The sequence below is a fragment of the Octopus bimaculoides genome, chromosome 7 (genome assembly GCF_046866305.1).
Source record: "Octopus bimaculoides isolate indiv1 chromosome 7, ASM4686630v1, whole genome shotgun sequence".
In the NCBI taxonomy this organism is placed as follows: Eukaryota; Metazoa; Mollusca; class Cephalopoda; order Octopoda; family Octopodidae; genus Octopus; species Octopus bimaculoides.
The window spans coordinates 64,318,421-64,344,979 of NC_142934.1; the positions used below are offsets into that span (position 1 = coordinate 64,318,421).

General features: G+C 35.2%; 1 protein-coding gene across 2 annotated transcripts in view; it reads left to right on the plus strand.

Moving 5' to 3' along the window:
* LOC106878086 (exocyst complex component 1) overlaps positions 1 to 26,559 on the plus strand; it is a 61,001-nt gene that overhangs the window by 15,856 nt on the left and 18,586 nt on the right. The window contains exons 10-16 of one of the 2 annotated variants that reach the window (XM_089355453.1): positions 417 to 526; positions 6,009 to 6,158; positions 7,130 to 7,232; positions 8,635 to 8,774; positions 11,516 to 11,611; positions 12,042 to 12,100; positions 16,557 to 16,616. In XM_089355453.1, the coding sequence (XP_089211579.1) occupies positions 417 to 526; positions 6,009 to 6,158; positions 7,130 to 7,232; positions 8,635 to 8,774; positions 11,516 to 11,611; positions 12,042 to 12,100; positions 16,557 to 16,616 (718 nt within the window). The remainder of the gene's footprint in view (positions 1 to 416; positions 527 to 6,008; positions 6,159 to 7,129; positions 7,233 to 8,634; positions 8,775 to 11,515; positions 11,612 to 12,041; positions 12,101 to 16,556; positions 16,617 to 26,559) is intronic. The other variant, XM_089355454.1, reaches the window with a different exon arrangement.

Below are 26,559 nucleotides of genomic sequence, written 5' to 3' on the forward strand. Positions count from 1 at the left end.
CTCCTAGGTAACAGAAGTTGTCTTCTACTTCTGATGATCACCCACATCACTTAATGCCATTTAGAAGAGCATGAATGCTGCAACATCCCATTACCAATTTCTAAAATGTACCGAGTAAAAATCAAAAAATCATACTGCTGGTCTTCTTCTTCTTCTTCTTCTTCCTCCTCCTCCTCCTCCTCCTCCTCCTCCTCCTCCTCCTCCTCCTCCTCCTCCTCCTCCTCCTCCTCCTCCTCCTCCTCCTCTTCTTCTACTACTTCTTCTTCTTCTTCTTCTTCTTCTTCCTCCTCCTCCTCCTCTTCTTTTTCTACTTCTTCTTCTTCTTCTTCCTCTTCTTCTCCTTCCTCCTCCTCCTCCTCTTCTTCTTCTTCTTCTTCTTCTTCTTCTTCTTATTGTAAACTTTTCTTAACTTCCAGCTCTTCAAAAGATGAAAGCTGTTGTTGAGCAACAGGAGAGGTTTGAAAAGTTTACCAACCAGTTTGCGAAGAGGCTCATTCACCATCTTAATAATCTCTTCATACATCAGGTATGATTTACCTTAATTATCTTGGTTTTCATATTTGTTTACTGACAGAGGGTTTTGAATTCATGTCTTTCTCCAGGGAAGTAGAAACAGTTTCTCTAATTGTGGTGCAGGCATGGCTATGAGGTAAGACATTGGCTTGTCCCACTACATATGTGGGCGGGTGTCTTCTACTATACCCCTGGGCTGACCAAAGCCTCGTGAGTGGATTTGGTTGAGAGAAACTGAAAGAAGCCCATTGTATATATATATATATATATATATATATATATATATATATATATATATATATATATATATATATATATATATATATATATATTATTTTGCTTAAAAGAGTTCCAACACTGTCTGTTTTTTATGTTTTATTTATATTCCTGCAGAACTAATGTGGGGTATAGAATATGGAATATACAATATATAATATGATATACAATATAAAATAAAATAAAATAAAAATGGATGGCACCATAAAAGAAATAGAAAAACAATCAACAGATGGAAAACTCATCAACGAACATATAAACAATGAAATGAAGAATCTCATGGAAATCATACCAACAATTATAAAGTCTACCAAAGAAAATCTACCACAACCTCCGTGGATATCAGAAATAAATGAAAGAAATCTGGAAAATGAAGCCCACCGAAAAAGAAAAGAAATTTGGCAGACATGGAAGAAATCTCTCAATATAAGAAAACAAAACTTCTGGAAAGCATATAAATGCGAAAAATATGCCGAAACACACTCAGAATGGATTTCCTTAACGGCACCCATACTTCCTCGGAAGTACCTAATTAAAGAAATTAGAGGAGAACCAGAGGAAGAAACAAAACTCCGATGGGATCTCGCATTAACAAAATTCAGGACCGACATTTCTATCACCCTGTCTAAACAATCCCGTTATAAAACCAAATATGAAGCAATCGACAGTCTTATTGAAGAAGAAATATCAAAACTAGCAACTGGCAATGTAGAAGAAAAAATGCGCGAACTATGGATCAAAGATATCTCCAGAGAAGAGAACAAATCACGCAAATTATGGCAGCAGAAACAACTATTCCTGGATAAATATTCTACCAACTACGGTAAAGAATTTAGAACCCAGAGAAATAACAGTAAAAAAGAACAATCTCACCAAGGTAACAAAAACCAGAGCATGAGGCAACATCAACGCCCATCCCTCCAGGAATCAATGAGGAACTACGGTAAGAACTCTTCCCCTTTTGTACGCAAACACCCTAATCTACACATTATAAACAAAAAACATGAACAAAATAAATATTTCTCTGATCAGACCTTTAGACGTATACACAAATATCCCACATGATTTAGGAATAAAGGCGGTTGAATACTGGGTAAACAAACACAGAGAAGCAATTCCCAACAGGTACACGGTGACATTTATACTAGAATCAGTGAGACTTATCCTGGAAAATAATACGTTCTTCTTCAATGGTAAGAACTATATCCAAATTAAAGGCACGGCTATGGGGACTAGGTTTGCCCCCGTTTATGCGAATTCGGTGATGGGTTACTTGGAACAAAAACTCTACCAGGAAATAGAGGAGAGATATAACACCGAATTTAGGAAGATTATAGAAAAAGCATGGAAGAGATACCTGGACGATTGCTTCATAATCTGGACCAAACCTCAAAGCATTGTGGAAGAATTTAACACCCTCCTGAACAACCTACATCCATCCATCCAATTCACAAAGGAGATGAACAGTAGCAAATTACCATTTCTAGATATAATGGTAATTAAAAAGAACACCGCCATTACCACAGATATATATTACAAACACACAGACACACACCAATACTTGAACTTTAAATCGTGCCATCCACCCCATACAAAACGCAACATACCATACTGCCTAGCCAGGAGAATATGTACTATTGTAGAGGATATAGAGACCAGAAATCAACGCCTGATGGAACTGAAAGAATTTCTGGTGAAGCAAAAATACCCATCACGACTCATAGAAAATGGTATTCAGCGGGCTTCGAAAATACCCATACAACAACTGAGGACACCGCAAAGAAAAGACAAACAGGAAAAGATCATTCCATTTATAGTGACACAAAATCCATGCCACCAGAACATCTTTAATATCGCCAAAGCGAACTTACCGATCCTTGCACAAAGTAAGGAATTGAGAAATATCATTACAGATCAAAATATAACTCTCAGTAAGAGACAACCTAAAAACTTGAAAAAACTATTAACAAAGGCAAGGTTTGACCTCAGCAACAAAAATCAAACATTCACTGTATCCAAATGCAATGATAGCCGATGCGGCACATGCCGATGAATCCATACCGGCCCATATATGAACACAAAAACAGGGAAAATATTCACCAATGCGAACATGAACTGCAAAAGTAGAAATCTAATCTACTGCATCAAATGCCCTAATTGTGAAGAATTGTACGTTGGCCAGACAGGTAATGCACTATCGGAACGCTCACAGGTACATCAACAACAGATTAAAAACCCAGAAGTCCGCCAAATACCACTGAGTAACCATCTAGCAACATGTGGTCATCAAACTTTTATTATATTTCCATTCCATAAACTTTATAACCGGAATGAAATTGAAAGAAAATGCAAAGAAAAGGACTTTATTAAGAAATTCAAACCCACTCTTAACAAACAATGATTAAATCCATCTTACTTGGGGTTTAAAAATCTTATCCCTGTAACCAAAACACAAAAAATCTCTCAGATATCATCATTTCTATAAATAGATTTGGCATCATTTCTAAGAACAGCCAAACACCTACTGGGGTTTAAAAATCTTATCCCTACAACCCACACAAAACAAGAAATTAAAATATCATCATTTCTAAAAATAGATTTAACATCAATTCTAAAAATAGCCAAACACCTACTGCTGCTGTCCAAAGGAATTGGTATAAAAGACAGAAAACCAGCCAACTTATTACAGTCTGTTAAAGTCTGTCATACCGGCCATGACGAAGGGAAATAGCCCTGAAACTCGAGTCGCCTTTATATATATATATTTATATTTATATATTTATATATTTGATCCTTTATATTGAACACTCAATATTTCATCTACATTCAATACTTTCTTTCATGGTGTCATCCATTTTTATTTTATTTTATTTTATTTTATATTGTATATTGTATATCATATTATATATTGTATATTCCATATTCTATACCCCACATTAGTTCTGCAGGAATATAAATAAAACATAAAAAACAGACAGTGTTGGAACTCTTTTAAGCAAAATAATATATTCCTCTATACACAATCATACAAAAAACCCCCACCTTTTTTGTATTTATTTTTACTCGCATATATATATATATATATATATATATATATATATATATATATGTGTGTGTGTATACGTGTTACCATCACCCTGCCTTGATGTTGTGTGATAGTTGTAAACGAGTGTCACCATCATGCAAGTGGTGTCCTTCATTTCTCATCTTCTGTGAAAACATGTTTAGTAATGGGGAAATATCTTATATGGAAACAAGTGAGGGTTGGTATGGAAGGGCATCTGGGGCTGTAGAAAATTCACCTCAGCATATTCTGTCTGACCCAAGCAAGCATAGAAAAATGGACGTTAAAACAATAACGATGATGATGATGTGTGTGTTTGGTTGGATGAACCTATGTCAGTTTTGATGATGAATATGTAGTTGTTTGATCTACTGAATATATATATGTATGTATGTATGTATGTATATATTATGAAGTTAAAAGTTACAGCTGGTCATCGAGTGACCATTGGTTTCGCACCTATAAAGTGCTCAGCAGTATAGGCGACTTTGAGTCTGAGGAGTCACTTTTATGCTGCTAAGTACTTTAACCACCCATAACTTTTAACTGCATAAAAAAAATATACATTACTACTCTAATGCTTTAGAGTGTGCTTACTTTTGGGATATATGAACTATTGACAATATATACATATATATAAGGAAGTTAGTAATTGTTTATTATGTGACATGAATATAATTTCATAAGTGAAAAAGATGTACTTTTGGATGTTAGTTAAAAGTTATGGGATATCTGCACTTAAACGCATACAAAACGATGAAACAATGATAATTAAACAAGCAGATGAAGGGGGTGCAATTGTCATCATGGATGTGGAATACTACAAGGATTTAGTTGAGGAACAACTAAATGACACAACCTTCTATTGTGAAATACCCTCGAACATAGACCACCACATCATGAAGAAGATCAACCACCTAGTTTCTAAACACTACAACTCACTCACTGACAATGAAAGAGACTACATCACCAACTTCGAACCAAAACCCAGTAACTTTTACGGCTTACCCAAAATACCCAAAATTCTCAATTCCTTACTTTGTGCAAGGATCGGTAAGTTCGCTTTGGCGATATTAAAGATGTTCTGGTGGCATGGATTTTGTGTCACTATAAACGGAATGATCTTTTCCTGTTTGTCTTTTCTTTGCGGTGTCCTCAGTTGTTGTATGGGTATTTTCGAAGCCCGCTGAATACCATTTTCTATGAGTCGTGATGGGTATTTTTGCTTCACCAGGTACTTGAAAGTGACTCATCAGACTCAAAGTTGCCTATACTGCTAAGCACTGGCTGTGTGGTAAGTAGCTTGCTTACCAACCACATGGTTCCGGGTTCAGTCCCACTGCGTGGCACCTTGGGCAAGTGTCTTCTACTATAGCCTCGGGCCGACCAAAGCCTTGTGAGTGGATTTGGTAGACGGAAACTGAAAGAAGCCCGTCGTATATATGTATATATGTATGTGTGTTTGTGTGTCTGTGTTTGTCCACCCACCATCGCTTGACAACCGATGCTGGTGTGTTTACGTCCCCGTAACTTAGCGGTTTGGCAAAAAGAGACCGATAGAATAAGTACTAGGCTTAGAAAGAATAAGTCCTGGGGTCGATTTTCTCGACTAAAGGCGGTGCTCCAGCATGGCCGCAGTCAAATGACTGAAACAAGTAAAAGAGTATATATATATATATATATATATATATATATATATATATACACACACATATATACATACATGCATACATATGCATTTGTGTGTGTGTGTGTATATCTTTTGGTAATATAAGTTGATGAAAGATATAAACATTGGCAAGCCTCTCTTTTTCCCAAAATGCCATGTTACAGAGTCTCTTGAGATAATTGTTTTGTGTCAAGTTACAGCACTCATTTGTCAATCTGTCAGAAGTACAGTGAACCAATGATTAGCTTGTTGGAAGTCTGTAATCAATGCTGCTATTGTTCACATGTGATATATAAAATAATGAAATCTTATTTTTTTTTTTTTTTTTTTTATAAATCATATTTGTTTGTATTGCTTTTCATATTTTATAATTGATAGAAATGTTTGAAAAAAATCATTGTTAAACTAGTTGACTGAACTTATAATTATTATTTTTTTTTATCAGTCTTTTTGATATTTATAACTATTCTTTTGATCGTCTTGCAGGGGAATGAGATGGGAGAGACTCTCAGCCGTTTTGCCAATGAACTGAAACTTCCTCAGCATCATTCCAGCCACCGAGACTTGACCCCATATGCTGACCTGATGCTCTGGCTCAAGAATGCGAATTTCAATAGTTTTGTGAAACTCTCTAAGGTAAAATACAATGGTCTATCCATCCATCGTCTCTGCTCACTATTTCTGGTTGAGTCATGGCGATAGAGTCCTGAAGCACCTCCTCCATAGGCTTCTATCTGAAGCAGTCGTCATTCAACCTTTCAGCTGGATTCCTAAGCACGACCATCTGAGACTATGGATATTACCCAATCATCTCATTCTTGGTCTACCCCTAGGTATCCTACCATCTTGCAATTCTTTCTTCCAACATTCTAATCACACATCTGTTGTACCAGAGCTGTAACCTCTGAATGTATGATGTAGATTTGAAGGAGATTGGACAGATATTTCTAGTTTTTCGTACAGCCTCATAGAGGCTGTCTCATTGGCTTTTAGTAGCTTTATATAAGATAAGCTGGTGGTATTTTTCACTTGCTTTCTTGTAAGCCTTAATAGTATAGCCAACACTCACAAGCAAATATGACTTCATAGCTTGTATCACACTTCTGCTAATTATTTTTAGTACCTCTGTAGTCTCATGCAAACATAGACATCCTGTTGGCCTTCCTACTCTTGACCCAGCAGCACATCAAGGATGTCACAGTTAGAAATAGATAGGGCTACAGCAGTTGGTATTCTTTTTTTTTTTTTTTGGTGGGGCAAGTAGATTAGAGCAATGGGAAATGATGTGTCTTGCTCAAGGACACAACCTTCTGCCCAGTCCAAGAATTGAACCTAAAACCTGATGATCATGAGCCCAACTGTAATCACTAAGCCACATCATTTAGGCATCATTGCTTCTTAATAGCTATGACACCTAAGACTGGCTGGATAAGTAGGAATGCTGACTTTCCTGCTTTTACAAGGGTGTTAGCAACATCAATGAAATGCTTTCAACTGGAAATAAAAGTTAGTTTCTAGAATTGTTTTCATTGAAGCTTATATTTTGAGCTATACAGTCATTGCTTTTTACTATTCATTTTGGTCTCTTGTTTTATGTCCTTCTCTAGGTATACACAGAATCATTGAGCAAGCTTTATAACAAAGAGATTCAAGATTTTCTAGAATGTGCGAAGCAAAGACTTGTTGGAAAAGGAGAGAAAGGCAAACTGAGTAAGTAATTCTTACAGTGATTCATTGTGAATTAAATAACAGCTTCATCTTTTGAGTTTTCATTTGCCTTGAGTTTAGGTCAGTATATGCTCTGTTTGTATTGTAGTTTATACATTTTCTTAGAGCTGAGATTAATGTCACTTGACTTGACAAGTCTTCTCAAGCACAGCATGTTGCCAAAGGTTTCGGTCACTTGTCGTCTCCATGAAGCCCAAGATTTGAAGATCATGCTACTGGCAATGGACACGATTACATTTTCATGGGTACCAAAAAGAGCTGTGTGTGTGTGTGTGTGTGTGTGTGTGTGTGTGTATGGTCATCATCATCATCCTTTGTATTTGTGAATGAATTTTTATTTCCTTCGCATTCACTAGTTGATAAACAATGTTTTCCTGATGATGTTATTTGCTTGCAGTCCACCACAAAAGCATGTCTGGGTTTCTTGACATATCTTGACATGTGTAGTCTTTGTAAACAAAAGACTCATTCACTTGGTGCCTTTGTATCCAGTTTGTAAATAGTTTTTATGTCCACAGTGGTACTACAAACAAAGGAGAAAAAGAACTCAGTATGCTAGATAGAGTAAATATTTAATTGATGTGGTTATTGCTCCAGTTTTTAGCATTCTGTTCATTTGAGTTTAATGTCCTCTGTTCTTGATTATTCCTCTAGTGGGCCTGGCTGATGGAACAGATTCTCTTCCTGGCTGATTTCAATCTGTCTGATTCATCATTTTGAACCTGCTTTAACAGCCATAGAACATGAAATTCTGATATACACCCCCCTACTATCTCTCTCTCTCTCTCTCTCTCTCTCTCTCTCTCTCTCTCTCTGTGCGTGTGTGTGTGTGTGTGTGTGTGTGTGTGCTGCAGTGTGACTAAATGGTTATGCATGGCATCCTCAGCAAATGTTGTTTTCTCAAGCCTTGGGTCAACCCACTCATTGTGAATGAAATTGGGTCAACAGAATCTGTACATAAGCCCATTGTTTGGATCATCATCATTGCTTTTCATGCTGGCATGGGTTGAACGGTTTGACTGAGGACTGGCAAGCCAGGAGGCTGCACCAAGCTCCAATCTGATCTGGCAAGGTTTCTACAGCTGGATGCCCTTCCTAACGCCAACCACTCCGAGAGTGTAGTGGGTGCTTTTTACATGCCACAATTTTGTCTCACACTATGTCACTCTGATTCTGCCTGGGAATCATTAAGGACACATGCGTCTGTGGAGGCTCAGCCACTTACATGTTAACTCAGGAGCAGGTAATTCATTGATGGAACAATTAAATCCTCATTGCCAAATGATGGACGTCTGCCATACATGTGTGTGTGTGTGTGTGTGAGAGAGAGAGAGAAAGAGAGAGGGATTTGTGTTTATATGTCATAACATTTTATATATTTCAGATCAGAAAACGTCTTCATCATCCAGTTTGACCAAAATGGCTGATAGAGGGCGTTCCTCCTCAATCCAAAGTGTTGATTCTGTAACATTTTCCAAGGATGGATCAGATTTAGATCTCAGTTCTAGGCAATTGTTTGATCAGGTATGTTTTAAACAAAGTGAATCTAGCTTGACAAAAATATTTTCTTTCTACATGTTATTGAGCCATGTCTCATTTGTCAACCAGCAGAAAATTTTATGTAAGTGTTTGGGTTGCTTACTTGAATCCTTTTTACTATAGATAAAATGAACCGAGAAAGACATAGGAAGAAGTAGTGAGTTAAAATCTTGGATGTTGAGCCTGTCACATGAGACGACAAAATAGTGAGACAGGTGGTAATATGATATGGTACTATGTGATATATATATGATATGATATGATATGGTATATGATACATACATATATATATGAAAAGTGGTATATGATATATAAATATATCTATATGATATATGACATTTTATGTGTGATATCATATAATGCAAAAGAAAAGTTCAAAGGTCCTTCCTGAGCTATAGGTTCACAAAGCTGATTTCCCAAATTTTGTGGCATATATATTCATGTCCTGGACAGGACACTGGTCTGTTGCAGGATTACTCATTTTCGCCAGTTGAGTGAACTGGAGCAATGTGAAATGAAGTGTTTTGCTCAAGAACACAGCACATGAACTGGTCCAAGAATCAAAACCACAATCTTATGATTATGAGTGCAACACCGCAACCACTAAGTCACACATCCCCACATGATGCAATACAATATGACAGACCTGTATGTCTCATGCCAGTGAAGGAAAATGGAAGGCTCAAATGATAACGGTGATGAAAATACCACAACTATGATTTAAAAAAAGTTTTAATTTGTATATACTTAAATGTTGTTTAATCAGTTTGGTAGGGAAAAGCCATGTTGGATTGGCAAATTGACTTCTATAGATGGTTGTGATATTTTGGATTTGAGGATTACTCGGATAAGACTTATGTTGTTTTGTCACACAAGAAACAAAACTTATTCTAAAAGATTTTACATTAAAGACGCATAATAAGTATGCTGACTGAAATATTGATGTAACCCTTTTTTTTTACCGTATTTCTGTTGAAATACATTGATTTTGTTTTAATTAATTTTCAAAATAATCATAAATTTAGTAAAATAACTTCATCCTTGTTAAACTGGTATTAGGAGTATAAATTAACATGAAATTTTGATGGAAGGTTATAATTTGGATCACTTTAAAATGGAAAGTTTGTATCACAAAGCCAGATGATACAAAGGACCTCTCCGATGTGTTAGGTTAAATAATTTAATATAGCAATGGTCTTTACATGCTCCACAACCTAATAACATAATTCATCATTCATTTCTGCATTTGTTTGTTTAACCCTTCAGCATTCAGATTACTCTGTCAACTGTAATGCTTATTTATCCATATTGTTTTGAATTAATCTCATAGCTTTGAGATTTTTATTGTGTTATTGTCCATTTTCAGCATGACATTGTAGGGTAGGTATGAGAGCTCAGACCTGGCCAGTTCGAATATAAAACAGATAGAATATTTGGGCCTGATATGGCTGGTTTAAATGTCTAAGAGTTAAAGTGAATTTTGTATCCAGTGGGTCCTTATTGCTAAAGCATTAATAAAGAAAGGGACAATCAAGTTGACTCTATTATCAATATAGGGTAACACTGACAGTAAATGATCAGTTATTATTCTTAAAATTCCTTTAATCCTTTAGCATTTGAACTGGTCATATCTGACCCAGATATTCAACTTGTTTTATAGTCAAATTGGCCATATCCAGCCTCTCACACCTACTCTACTGTGTCACTCTACTCATACTTACCCTACAGTGACATTCTGAAAATAAACAGTCATGTCATTGAAATTCTTGAAGCTAAGTGATAATTCATGATTAATTCAAAACAATGTGAATAAATAAACATTACATGTGACAGAGTAATCTGAATGCTAAAGGGTTAAATAATAACTATGAAAGTGGTAGTAAGTTTTTAACCATTTTGTTACCAACCTGACTGAAACTGGCTCTGGCTCTGAGTACAAATGTCTTGTTTTCTTAAGTTTTGAATTAAAATCTTCCACCAAACCTTAGTCACAATTTATGTTCCTAACAACACTAGCTGAATGATAACTAATTTATTTTACTAGATTCTTTGTTATATTTCAAGTAATTGAAAGAAACACAGAGCATCTCAAAATAAATACAGTAACGAAAGGGTTAAAAAAATTATATAAATATTGATTTGGGCTGTCAATTGGTACTTTGCTGGGTGATACAGCTCTCTGTTGTTAGTAGTTGGGTTGTTGTATGAGATAAGTGTAACATGAACTAGCAGTGCTAGTTATCTCATGGGATACTCAAATTATCTCATGAGATAAATGATACCAGCTACAACCACATCCAAGTTAGATATAAAAAAAGAAGAAAAGTGTCATGTCTTCTCTCACAATAATGGGAACAGTATTAATGGGTCAGTATCTGAATCTTTATTGTATAATCATCAAATTCCATTTCTATCCTTAGTTTTTTTCCCCTCATTATACCTCACACTAAGGCAGTTAGCTGGCAGAAGTGTTAGCATGTTGGGCAAAATGCTTAGCAGCACTTCATCTGTCTTTACATTCTGAGATCATATTCCACCGAGGTTGACTTCACCTTTCATCCTATCTGGGTCAATAAAATAAGTACCAGTTGAGTACTGGGGTTACTGCTTCCCTTCTAAATACTGGCCTTGTTTTCAAATTTGAAACCCTTATATCTGATACCCTCCCTGTCAAAATTTTCATGTTGCTATTTAAAAAAAAAAAAAAATCATCTTTTTGTTATTAGATTTTGGATAAAGTATTATCAGAACTGGAACCAGTATGTTTGGCTGAGCAGCACTTCACAGTTCGATTTTTCCATCTGGCTGATAATTGTACATTGGTAAGTATACCAAGAACTTGTTATTTGAAACAAAAATTTAGTGATAGATAAAATGAAGCTTTGTAGCTGAGAGCTTAAAACTTTGGACTATTGACCACACACACACTTACATATATATTGCTATCAGTTCCTATATTACTGCAACTGGCTACAATATTTGAATATGTATATGGAGTGAGACATTGTTGTTTAGTAAAGGAGTTCACTTTTGAACTATGAAATTAGGTGGTTTGTTCCCTCTGTATGTTGTTGGCTAACATTCTATACCTCAGTAAAAGAGTCACCCAATAAATACCTTGTGAGTGAAATTGCTAGAGAGAAACTGTAGAAGCCTCTTATATAAGCCTCATTATTTTATATGTTTTTCTGAATTTGTCCAGTAAAGGGTTTCCTATTGACAGATGATATTATTATCATTGTGGTTTATTAGGAACAGAAAACCAGCTCAGAAGACGAATCAGACCCTGGAGCTGTGAAAAAAACCAACGAGTAAGTAATTTAATGTTTCCTACTTCTTTAATCTACCAATAGCTAAAAAGTCTCAGCAGAAGGGCATCCAGGAATCATGACCTGGATGTGGCCTGGCCTCTTTAGGGTATAAGAAGTTAAGGGCCAAAACACTTGTCTGAGTGGGGTTTCTTCTCTGAAGACCTTCTGCTGTTCAGGTCTTTTAAGAGTTTCTTACCACTGCCCTTCACATTATTTGCAATGTTTTACTATTTTTAACTATCTTTATTTGCAGACCTTACATATAATGCTGTTTAAAGTCTTTTTTTGTTTGTACTTTGTGAGTAAATTCTCATCACTTTGTCTGAGTGTTGTGGAAGGGTTCCAACCACCCCTCAAGTGACTAAAGGTGGACCGGCTCATTGTTATAAAGTAAAGAACTGTGAGCAATTGGCAGTTTAGATTGGTAAGCAGTTTACTGTGAACCATTGATTGAGGGTGTTGAGTCTCGTGAAATAGTGATCGTATTGCATCGCATAAATACTTTCCAATACCAGGTTATAAAACTGTGACAGATGAATCATTAACTTCTTGGTTAAGAAGAATGGGATGGGTAACCAACATTAATGCAATTAATCTGGAACTCAAAAAGATGGAAGTTAGGATGTTGTTAGATGTTAGGATAATGTTGGATGTTAGTATGCTATGGGCCCTCACCTCCTGATGGAGTCTTAGGAGTATCATTGTGACATACTGTGTTTCTTGGTCAATGTTAGGCCTGGTGGAGCTCCTTCCTCTGCAAGCCTGACCACTGTCAATTTTTTCCAAAGAGAGAAAGAAAGAGAGAGAGAGAAGAATTGATCTCAGGTTAGAGCTGGTATTTTTTTATCAACTCTGAAAGGACGAAAGGCTAAGTTGATGTAATATTTGAACTCAGAGCGCAGAGAGCTGAAATGAATATGACAAAGCTCCAATGGTTCTGCAAATTCACCATCTATGTTTGGGTATTGTTGGAAGTTACGAGAGGTTTGGGGGTTTCCCACTGTGAAGTACTCTTTAGAATGAAACATTGTGATTAAAGCTTGGTATGGGTTTTAGAGAAAGGCAGTCTACAATGGGTTTTGCTAATACTTGCAAGGGAGAAGCAATAGGTAAATTGAAAGAAAGGCTGGAGGTCAAATTGTCAGGTATATAGGTAAGCTATTATAATGGATAATAAAAATAGCAGAGATGGATAACATTGTGGTGGTGAGCTTGAGTTTGAAGATTTTTTTTTAGTAAGGAAATTTTATTGATCATATGATAGCTTTTTTCTGCATTTGATTAAAGATATCACTGATAGGAAGTGTAGCAAGATTCCATAGTAAAGACTATTTGCACCTTGAAGAAAGTCAGTTATCATCATCTGCAACTACCAAGTTTTGGAGTGGGTAGGTGTCTCGTTTGACAATGTTTCTCCATTCATCTTCTGCTGCTATTATTAATTGTTATATAAAGGTAGCAAGCTGGCAGAATTGTTAGTATTCCAGGCAAAATGTTTAGTGGCATTTTGCCTGTCCTTTATATTCTGAGTTCAAATTCTGCCAAGCTCAGCTTTGCTTTTCATCCTTTCATGGTTGATAAAATAAGTACCAGTCGAATATTGGGGTCAATCTAATCGGCGTACCCTCTCTCCTGAAATTGCTGGCCTCGTGCCAAAATTTGAAGTCGACTTTACCGTTTGCCCTTTCTGGGTCGATAAAATAAATACTAGTTGAGCACTGGGGCCGATGTAATTGAATAACCCCAATTTCCGGCCTTGTACCTATAGCAGAATGAATTATTAATTGTTACATGAAGGCAAGAAGGCAGGAAGAATTGTTAACACACTGGGCAAAATGCTTAGTGGCATTTATTCTGGTTTTATCTTCTGAGTTCAAATTCCACCAAGGTCAGTTTTGCTTTTCATTATTTTGGTGTTGAGCACTGAGGTTGATGTAATTGACTAGCCCCCTCTTCCCAAAATTTCAGGGCTTGTGCCTATAGTAGAAAGAATCATCAGTTGTTACATCTTCAATCTTGTTATCTCCATAATGTGATCAATCCAGTTTTTTTTTACTAGGTTTTTCTTGTAGCCTATTTCCAGAGGCTGTTCCATTGGATAATAACTTTTACAGACTATCTGTTTTTGTGAGATGCACTCAATATCTTAAGTATTTGTTAATCAAGTTCTTTTACAAAGCACTCTTCAGTTCCAATTTGATCCAACACACACTGATTCATCCTTTTATTTCTGCCCAGCTAATTCTTAACATTCTTCTGTAACATCAAACTCTATCTTTTTTTTCTGTCAACTTTTTCAATCTGGTAGGAAAAATTGTAATTAGTTTGTTCTTTACAGAATTCTGGGGTCAGGTTGGTCTAAAAAGATTAATGCTCTGCTGTCTTTTTTATCTCTCATGACAAAGCCCTGCAGACTAGTCTTTACAGGCTAGTTTCTGTGGACCAGTCTTTGCAGAGCAGTCTTTGCAGACTAGTGCTCTTGTGAGGGGACAATGTCTATGCTGAAATGATAACATTTAAGCTGGCAAGAGCTGTGCAGGATGTGTTAGTCCAGAATTCATGACCCACTGATGTGTAAACATGCTCTGGGTGCCACCAAGCTGCTTCTAGTTATTGATAAATATCTAGGCATGACATTAGTACCTTCATACATGAAACCTAGCTTAGAGGAGATTACTTTCTTTAATCTCAGATAACAAGTAACCTAAGAAGTCTCTCTAATGTAAGCCACCCTTGTTTAACCCTTTAGCATTCAGATTACTTTGTGAAATGAAATGCTTATTTATTCACATTGTTTTGAATTAGTCATGCATTATCTTTTAACTTTAAGGTTTCAATGATGTGATTGTTTATTCTTACAGTGACATAGTAGAATAGATGTGAGGGGCTGGATTTGACCATTTGGAACATAAAACAGGTAGAATATTTTGGATGGATATGGCTGGATTAAATGTTAAAGGCTTAAACGGAACTGGGCAGCAAATATAACTGTATAACTGCCTGGTGAAATAACCTTCATTTATAAGACCTTCGCAAGGATTGACTGCCCTTGTTCATCAAGAGCTGCTTTGTTAAAAAGTACTGGTACATAAAACTTGACAGTGCAACTGTTTAGATGTTTAAAACTGTTAAACTAGTAAGAACCAACTTAAAAATAAGTATCAACATGGCCAGTGATACAATTCCATACATGCATGTATGTGTGTATACATAGAGGCATGCTTGGAAAACTGCCTAAATTCTACAAAAATGCCTTGTATCTGGATTGGAGGCTGGCTTTTTCTCTACTTGGGTGGAATTTGGAACATAAAACCAAATATGAGTTTGCATATATGACCCACAATAATATAAGGTCTGCATGTTAAATTTCCTCCATCTTAGTTCCTTACTAACCTAATCAACAAATAACAAAAAAAAAAAAACAGAAGAAAGCTTGCTCCCTTTCAGTTTGTTGTGCCAAACTGAAACAAAAATCTTTACCATTTCTAGAAACAGTGAGTCTTTGACAGAATGCCTGGGATAAATATCCAACCACTGATAACAATAACCATGGAATTTCATATTTTTATTTATTTATTAAATTTCAATGGCGGTAATTTCTTTTAAAATTATGTATTTGTGTGTATATATGGGTATATGTGTATGTAAGTGTGTGTGTTTGTGTGTGTGTGTGAATGTGCATACTTGTATGTACATGTGTATGTATATATGTGTATCCATATACCTATACATACATGCATTTATATGTAAGTAAGTATGTATGTGTGTGTATGTGCACATACGTATATATATATATATATATATATAAAAAAGTGTAGGTGGCATACGAGTGGGTATATATTTATAAAAAAGAAGTTTGAAAACGCCAATATATAAATGAATTTTAATTTATAATTTTGTCAGAGATATTTTTAACATGTTTCGGTTCTTGAAAAAACAAACCTTATCAAAAATACATATTTAAAAAAATTAAATTAAATGAAAAGTTCATAATTGTTCCTTACTGGTGTCAACATATATATATATATACACACACATTCCACTCTGATTTGAAACAACTATATTTATTTTATTTCATTCTATTTTGCAGATTTTCCTTTTGCTGTCTTAATATTTTATTTCCTACCATTCCTCTTCTCTCATTAACCCTAACTTCTCTCTCTCTCTCTCTCTCTCTCTCTCTTTCTCTCTCTCTCTCTCTCTCTCTTTCTCTCTCTCTCTCTCTCTCTCTCTCTCTCTCAACCCTCTACACCCAAACTCTATCCATACATATTTCATTATTTCTGTTTTTTTTTCTTGCTTTGAATGTTATTTTCCCTTATTTTGTGCACAATATCTTTCCCTTCAAGCTTTGTCAAATTTATTTATTGAATGCTCACACACAAAAAAAATGATAAATAAATTCAAAGAACAAACAAACAAACAAGCAAACTTTATTACCCTGATTCATTTTTAGGGATTACTTTGTGGAAAATTTAGGGGAAGGATTATATCAAAAACGGTCAACGGTGCAAGTGTAAGTAGCCTGATGGCAGAACTGGTGTTGTTGATGCTATTTATTGTTTGTTGTCTTGGTCTTGTTCCCTTCTTTGCTCCAATCTTTGCATTTGTTGCCAGTTGAAAGTGGTTTCCCCATTTTTACTACCTCCTTGTTAATTCTGTTTTTTTGTTGTTTTTTTTGTGTTTGGTCATTTGTTTATTTTTTGGTGGTATTATTATTATTATTATTATTATTTATATATTTTGTTGTTTTAGTATATTTTATGTCTGAATGTTGTGTGTGTATATGTATGTTCAAAGATATGTGTTTATATGTGTGTATGTATGCATGCATGTGTGTATATGTGTGTATATATATATATATATATATATATATATATATATATACATTAAATAAGAAATTATATATATATATGTATACAATTATATTAGGGGAGCGAGAGTAAAAAGAACAACCTATCTCCAACATGCTTGAATGCTGATGCATTCAGACACTACCAGAAAACTCCCAAAATATACACGTGTATATTTTTTGAGTTTTTCGGTAATGTCTGAATGCATTGGCATTCAAGCATGTTGGAGATAGGTTGTTCTTTTCACCATTGCTTCCTTAATATAATTATATACATACATATATATATATATATAATTATTAATTTAATGTATAAATTATCTATAACTTTTTATTGCATGTTGACTACCTGATAAAAAATCAGTAACATGATTTTATCCTTATATTCTAGTATGAATTAAAAAATAATATATATAATATATATATACTTCGACTAGAGGTTGTGTTAACCTCATGAAGGGATGGTTTCATCCAAGGAAATACTGGTTCAATACCTAGTATTTTGGGGGGAATTAATTTCCTTAAAATAATAGGTATATATATATATATATATATATATATATATACATGCACATATATAAAAACATATCGCTTATATTCATATAAAAGAAGAAAAAGAAAGTGGAAATTGGGAAGTTAATAATTGTTTATTATTAACAGCAAATTAATCATCTTCACTTACAGCTGTATATATATTTGTGTGTGTGTGTGTGTGTGTGTGTGTATGCATATATATATATATATATAAGCTGCATGTACAAATAATATATTAATGTTTGTGTGTGTGTGTATATATATATATATATATATATACGTTATTTGTGTGTATGAATATGTACACATGTGCATGGATATATGTATATGTGCATGTATGTGTTATTTCTTTACTACCCACAAGGGGCTACACAGAGAGAGGACAAACAAGGACAGACAAACAGATTAAGTCGATTATACCGACCCCAGTGCGTAACTGGTACTTATTTGATCGACCCCGAAAGGATGAAAGGCAAAGTCGACCTCGGCGGAATTTGAACTCAGAACGTAGCGGCAGACGAAATACCGCTAAGCATTTCGCCCGGCGTGCTAACGATTCTGCCATTTCGCTGCCTTATGTGCATGTATGTGTGTGTCTTTCCCAACCTAACTATAATTACTCTTTAAGTCTGTACAATTTTCCTTTGCCATTATTTTGATCTGGGATGATGTCCTTATTTATTCAAAAGTTACTCATGTCACTTCTATCTTTGGTCTAAAGAGCTAAACAACAACACATATAATGTAATATATATACGCATACAGTTATCATGTGAGTGTCAGCCTAGGGTTTAACAATAATAAAATCACTCTGATTGAGCAAATATTTGATCAAAGGCATTCTAGTCCTCATAAAGCCTGCATAGTTCAATATGCTCCTTTTTATGATAGTTGGGTATGATTTGAGAGAGATTTGGCTTCTATCATCAACAAGTGAATCAACCACGACGCAGATCCCTTGTTGGATTGCTATTATCTGTTATTTAATTAAGGTTTTATATATATATATACAAAATTAAGAAGAATGACCACCAAAAGTGGACTCCTATATGCTAGAAATAGATGCCAAATCACCTAACCACGAAAAATATGTTCTCAAGAAAAAAATGTTTTTCTTGAGAACTAGGTGATTTGACATCTATTTCTAGCATATAGGAGTCCACTTTTGGTGGTCATTCCTCTTAATTTTGTATGTAATATAATTTTAATCTTTGGATTTTTTAAATATGCTAGGCCACTGGGTTTAATTGATTAATATCAATTTCTACCCTCATTAAATTTGTAAATAAATTTATATACATATATATATATATATATAAATATATATACAAAGGAAGTAAAAAAAAAGCATCAGTTGATTGCAACTCTTTCAATATAAAGAGTCTAAAGGAGCATGCAGTGAATGCTGTATGCAGTATAGCTCATGCAATATGCTATATGGAATGTGCCTTATATGTACAATGCAATATATGAGACATGCCTCATGAATTGCATTGCATGCTATGTTTGTATGCAATATGCTGTGCTGTGTGCAATGCACTGCATGCTATTTGCAGTATGTGAACACTGGTGAATACTGGAGTGTCAAATAGCATCTTGTAAGAATATATGGACTAAAGAAGTGCAATACTATCGTTTAGAAAATCATATAAATGGTGAATGATGTTGCTGTTTAGCCCCAGGTTAGCCTTGATTGAGCAAGCCTAAGATCAAAGTCATTCCAGCCATGACTATCTGATATTTTTTTTGTTTTTGTTTTTGAAGCATAGTGTGTATAGGACTAGATTATTCAATGCTCTTTCTTTTCTTAAGATGATGGGATGATGGTGTAATTTGACAGAAAACTTTTGTCTCCTGTTTCTAATAGTTTGAGTGACCACACAGAGGCTTTCTCTGTTGTTGTATAATTCATATATTGTATTGTGTTGCAATATGTTTCAGTAAATATATGTATGTATATATGTTAATTTTTACAAGTTTGTCAGTGAAAGCTTTGAAGTTTCGGTTTGCTCATCAATGTCAGATAGTCTGATGTTAGTGAGCAGGTTGAAACATCAAATTCATTGTTAACTTTTACCTTGTAAAAATTAATATGTACTCTACTAAGAAGTATTGGGCAATCTTCCAGTTTAATGTTAAATTGTTTTTAATATATAACTTGACATAAAAACAAACACTAAACATCTTATATATATATAGTGATGTATTTTAGCTATATAAAATAGTGAAAGATTAGTTGAACAAGGACTCAAGATGGAACGGAATTGAATTATTTATAATTTAGAAATTGACTGTTACTTCAAACTTTTGTTTAATAAGGTTTTTTAAACTGTTTGAAAAGCGTAATTCATTAAAAATTCAAATTAATGATCAGTTTCTAACTATGAGAGTTAAAAAATAGTCAAGATTAAAATGATAACAATTATGGTGATGATTAGGATGAAGATATCATCATCATCATTTAGCATCTACTTTCCATGCTGGCATGGGTTAGACAGTTTGACTGGAACTGGTAAGCTGGAGAGCTACACCAAGTTCCAGTCTGATTTGGCATGGTTCCTATGGCTAGATACCCTTCTTAATGCCAACTACTCGAAGGGTGCAATAGGTGCTTCCTACATGCTATTATGTGCCTCTGGCATATGTGCTCCTATGTGCCACCAGCACGGGTGTGAGACACGTGATATCAGCATTGACCACAACTACGATTTCACTTGGCTTGACGAGTTTTGTGTATATATATATATATATATATATATATATATATATATATATATATACACACACACATGAAGGAGTGCTGGAAAGTTTCTGGCTTTAAGGGTATTGTGAAAGACCTGGTTGGAGAATCAACCTTCTGAGTTCTTTTACAGGGCTTAGAACAACCAAGGACTGCTGCAATAAATGTGTGAATCCAAGAGGGGAATATGTTGACTAAAATCATAATTAACTGATCCTCCTTTTACTGATTCTTCTTTTACTCAAAGCCAGGAACTTTTCAGCACCTCTGCATATCGTTTATTTATTTTACATCTATTTTTTTCATGCTAGCATGGGTTAGATGAAGATTTATTTGATTATGGCCAGATGGTTTTCCTGCCAACCCTTTACTTGATTTTCAATTAAAGGAGGTTTTAATGTTCCACTTGTCATCAAAAGTGCAGACTGTTCAATTTGTCAACAGGGAATGTAAACGTTACTTCACTGTTTTACCCTTCTTGGTGACAAGTGAAGATAAAAATGTCAACATTTGTGCACAAACAATGATGGCCAGCTTCCATGTATTTTCTGTCTACCAATGCTACTTAAAAGGCATTGGTTGGCTCAAGGCTGTAATAGAAGGCAGTTGCCTAGGGTGTCATGTCGTGAAATGGAACTCAAAAATCATGTGGTTATGAAGCGAATACCATATCTACATAGTTATGCCTGCACTGTGTGTGTGTGTTTGTAAATACACGTGTATCTGTATATGTATGCTTTGTATATGCAGTGACAGTATAAACCTCCCAGTGTATCTATAGTTTCGTTGCATGTGTGAAGTCTGTCTGTTACCTTCTGTGTCCAGCAGCATTCTATATTATGAACGATTGTGGTTTTTATGCTTTGGCTGTTGTTACTGATGTTTTGGTACCCCTCTCCATGTTTGGAACCTAACTTGTGTATTGTATTATAACTCTGTTACAGTCGTATAAAGAAATAATAATAATAATAATAATAACAACAACAACAACAACAACAATGATGATAATGATGATGGCGATTATGATGATAATATTAATAACAGTTTGAAACCCTGTGGCTGGGAACTGAATTTCATAACCACACAGCCATGCCTGCGCTTGTTTAGCTTCTTTGTGAATATGAATCCCTGTTTGTATCAACATATACAATATTTAATGGTATTGTTAGCTGAGATAAAGTCTGAACCACTACTAGCCAAATGTATCTGAGGCAGTATGAGTGTTTGTGCAGTTGATACTCAATCTGTTGCTTGGTTTAACAACTCCACCATTTCCTGATACCTTGGATGCTTATGGTAGAGTCTTCACTCTGTCACCTGCATTCAGGCCAAGTCTTCAGCTTGAAGATATCTTTCATCCATCAATCTAGAACAGTGATTCTTATCTGGGACCCATATGGCCCCTGAGGGTCCGTATAAAATTTTGGGGGTGGGGGTGGGGTTCCACATAATAAAATAGTAAATTAGTGATCCACAATAGAATTTGGAGAGCCCCCGAAAAAATTTTGCTTTAGATGTATGTATTGGTATGTATTGCAAGAAACAGCTAGTTTTCTTTCTCTAACATTTTACATAGTTCAACCTACACAAATTAATGGGTGAAAAACAAAATAGGAATTTTGAAAGAAGTTTCTATAAAACTAGTTTTTAAACATCGAATGGCTATGGGGGCCCACCAGAGTAAAATAGTAATCAAAGGGGTCTATACATGAAAAATGGTTGAGAACCCCTGATCTAGAAGCTCCTGTATAAGGTTTGTGGACACAGCCTTCTCTTCTGATTAGAAGATTTTTAAAAATTGATGTAAAGTAGCCAGGTGTGTTTCCACATGAGATTCCCAAATTCCCCTCAACTACTTTCAGTTTGTAGGTTACTTACTTTATCAATGATTGGTTCAAAGTACATGTAAGAAGACAGTTGCCCAGGCTGTCAGTCATGTGGTGAGATAGAATTTTAAAAAATCCACAGTGCCTATTACACCTGCAGAAGGCTATGTCACATTCTTAACTTCTACACTCATCCTTACAACATTCATATCTCACCATATGTTCCTCACTTTACAGTTGAATCATTACAAATGAATAAATGAGCTTTAGTTGATAGTAAAATAAAACATAATGTTCATGTGGTATGTCATGACTGGGTGGGTATGATACTTTGGAAATATCTTTTTCTTCAATCCCTAGCCTGCGATGGGAGGGGGAGGCTGTCCTCTCAACCAATATGCTGCAGTGGGTACTGCTGGATGACAGACTCTGGTGATGATGTTATTCCACACTTTCTGATCCATGGCGCTGGCCTTAGCATGCTTGTGGTCAAAGTGCTGTGACTTCATGTCTCCCTCAATTTGTTTAGCCTATGCCTTCTTTGGCATAAGTAAAAAAAAAAAAAATTGTTTTCAAAAAATGAAAAGAAAAAATAATTATTCTCACAATTTATGTTAATTTGTTCAACAAGCCTATTTATTTGTTTTATTAATTAGTTAGACGAGGAATGGCAACAGCACCTTTGACCTTTGTAGGCCTTTTGCAGACTGATGAAATCAATAGTAATGATGTTCTGTCTGAACTTCTGCAGATCACTTCCTGAGGATGAACATGGCCAAGAAGGAAAGTCTAGAGACTGAAACTCTGAAAAGTAATATTTGGACAGTGTTCAGCAGTAGATTTTGTTGGGGAGACATAGTAAGGATGATGAGGAGGGGATACACTCACATATACGTGTCTATTGAGTCTGGGTGGAAGTTGTGAGCAGCTTGTCAGTTTAGAGGAATAAAGATTCTGTCTTTGCCAGTCAACTGAAAAGTCTATTCTTGATGTTTTTCAGACTATAACAGCAGCATTACCATCATAGATATGTTAGCACTACTTTTCTCTTTTTCCTTCTTCTCTTGTTCTTTTCTGTCTTGCAAGTTACTTGAGAACCCCATGGAAAAAATAGCATGCAGTACACACTGTAAAGTGGTTGGCGTTAAGAAGGGCATCTAGCTGTAGAAACCATACCAAAGCTGATGTGGAGCATGATACAGCCCAGTGGCTCACTGGATTTTGTTAAATCATTAATATATATCTTACGCTCTCGGAGTGGTTGACGTTAGGAAGGGCATCCAGCTGTGGAAACTCTGCCAAATCAGATTGGAGCCTGGTGTAGCCATCTGGTTCATCAGTCCTCAGTCAAATCGTCCAACCCATGCTAGCATGGAAAGCGGACGTTAAATGATGATGATGATTAAATCCATACCAGCATAGAGAACAGACATTAAATAATGGTGATGATGATGATACTCTAAGAGGGGTCCACTTTAGCTTTGAGAAGGGTTATCAGCTGTTCGGAGCTGACTTTAAAGAAGGGGTCTAGCAATTGGGATAGAAATTTGGCAATGACATATATGTAAGGTTGCTTTGAGAAATCATTGGGCAGCGTGAAGTGAAACATAGAGACTTTGAAGGTTTTAGAGTGTGTTTATATGTGGAGAGGGCGTAATGCAAGATTGATTCCATGTTATTGTATCTTTGTAATGCTGAAATTGTCTCTGTTTTTAATTGAAGAATGATTTTGAAGTCTCTCTTCATAGAATCAGTGTACACATGAATTGATGTGGCTAGATTATTTGTAGGTGATACTTGTGTGTGAAAGGTTATCTTTCTTATGCACCCTTTTAAAGCCTAGCCAGGCTCATGGGTCTGGTTTCCCGATTTCTATGGTGTATGTGCTCCCCCCAGCAGGACGGGACGCCAGTCCATCGCAGCGTTACTCAAGAAACAGGAAGAAAGAGTGAGAGAAAGTTGGGGCGAAAGAGTACAACAGGGGTCGCCACCACCCCCTGCCGGAGCCTCGTGGAGCTTTAGATGTTTTCGGTCAATAAACACCCACAACGCCTGGTCTGGGAATCGAAACCAGGATCATCCGACCGTGAGTCCACCACCCTAACCAATGGGCCATTGCGCCTCCACGTGTGAAAGGTTAACAAAAGTACAAAGGGTAGTATCATTTGTGAAGAAATGTGTGGTGTGTGCTTTGACATAATAACATGTACAAAAGGGGAGATTAGTAAGAGATGTTAACAAACCTTGGACCATACCACAATACGTCTATGAAGGAATCTTTTTTTTGGACAAACACTGTAGCTATTGGCTTTTCAGAGATATATTGACTTACATCAAATATGTCACAAAGATAAAGATTTTAAGAAACCAATATTGGTCTAAGTCATTGAGTCACTATTGATTCCTGATTACAGAACCTATTTCATTTATGCCAATAATGCTTTTGGCTCCACTATGCATATTTTTCAATTTTTGTTATATTTTCTTTCAGTTTGCATTTTCTCCTCTTTTTCTTCAGCGCTTTTTTGTGTTTTTTTTTGTATTGTCTGCATTTTAATCGCTTTGTTATTTGTTTTATTGTTTCCTTTTCTTTTTCTTTTATAAAATTTTATTTTCCCTTTTTTTCTTTTCACCTTTCCTTTGTTTTTGCAGCTTTCTTTCCTTCTTTTTTACTCTTGCTCTTTGTTTATTTTTAATTTGTTGTGTTTTTGTTGCATCATGACTGTGTATATGTATGTTTGTATGTATGTTTGTATGTGTGTGTGTGTGTTATATGTATATATATATATATATATATATATATATATATATATATATATATATGTGTATATGTATGTGTATATATGTATATGTATGTGTATATATGTATATGTATGTGTATATATGTATATGTATGTGTATATATGTATATGTATGTGTATATATGTATATGTATGTATGTGTATATATGTATATATATGTATGTGTATATATGTATATATATGTATATATATGTATGTGTATATATGTATATATATGTATGTCTATATATATATATATATATGTATGTGTATATATATATATATATATGTATGTGTATATATGTATATGTATGTGTGTGTATGTATATATATATATATATATATATATATATATATATAATGTAATTTATTTACTGTACAGTTGTGATTTTTTTTGTTTCTATATTTTTTGTTGGTGTTAAGGTTATGGCTCTTGTTGTTATTGAATGGTGTATATATATATTTTTGAATTTATATTGTTGTTTTTGTTGTTCTTCATTACGTTAAAGATCCAAAGATCTTTAGTTCAATGTTGGGGTTCAGCATCCTGAAGATAGTATTTAGTAGTTTTGCAAATTCTCAAAATTATTAGAGCATCAGACAAATTTCGTCTTGGTATTTGTCCCAATTTTTTTTACATTCCAAGTTCAAATCCTACCAAGATCAACTTTGCCTTTCATTCCTCCCAGGGTCAGTACGAAAAGCAATACTATGAAAACAACCAAGAGATTGATTGGTAGAATCAACAGCTTTATAGAAATCTTAGAAATCACTTTGTTTTGATTGTTGCTTATCATCTCCTCCTTGACCAACTTATATTCCTTCACCTTGCCCCAAACTGACAGTCATTATCATGCCTCCTTCCCTGTATGCCATTCACTACATCACCCTATATGCCTATCTATATTCCCTGCCTCTGACCATCTGTTATCTCTTACTTGATCCTCTGTCCTTGTTCATTTCACATTCACCTTGTTTTTTGAGGGTATGACCTGACTCCACATCACCATCACTTTCTCTCCTTTTCCAGCTGGGGTATCCATGTATCTCCTCTACAACATCAGTTTCTCCCCAAAACTGATTTTCACTGCATCCACCTCAAACCTCATCTCTAATCATCCATCATACTCTTTTCACTCTAGTGCACTTACCTACCCACCCATTTTTCTTTTCCTCTTTCTCTATTCTCTCTTTATGCCTATTCACCCTGTACCCACACCTCATCTCGCTCTGTTTCCAGATGAGGAAGTTGTGTATTCACTTCTTCAACAAGATTCCTTCTCATGTCCCTCTATCATATTTTTATATCCCCTCAATACTTTACTTAACCTAGTTGAGAAAGTCTTATCTTGTAAGTACATGGTGACCTTACCAATGCAGATACCACAAAAAAGAAAAAAAGCACCCAGTACACACTGTGAAATAGTTGGTGTTAGGAAGGGCATCTAACTCTATGTAAAAACCATGTCAAAGAAGACATTGCAGATTGGTGCAGCTTTCTAATTTGTCAGTTCATGTTGAACTGTCCAACCCATGTGAGCATGGTAAAAGGGACTTTAAATGATGATGATCGCCATCATTATCATGAATCTAGTGTTGCTGATGCTGATGAGGCCCATTGTATGACAGGAAAAATATTTAAAAAATAAAAGAACAACAACAACAACAAAAATCCAGCATGATTATTGTGATGATGGTGTTGGTGGTGATGGTAATGTTGTGGTAAT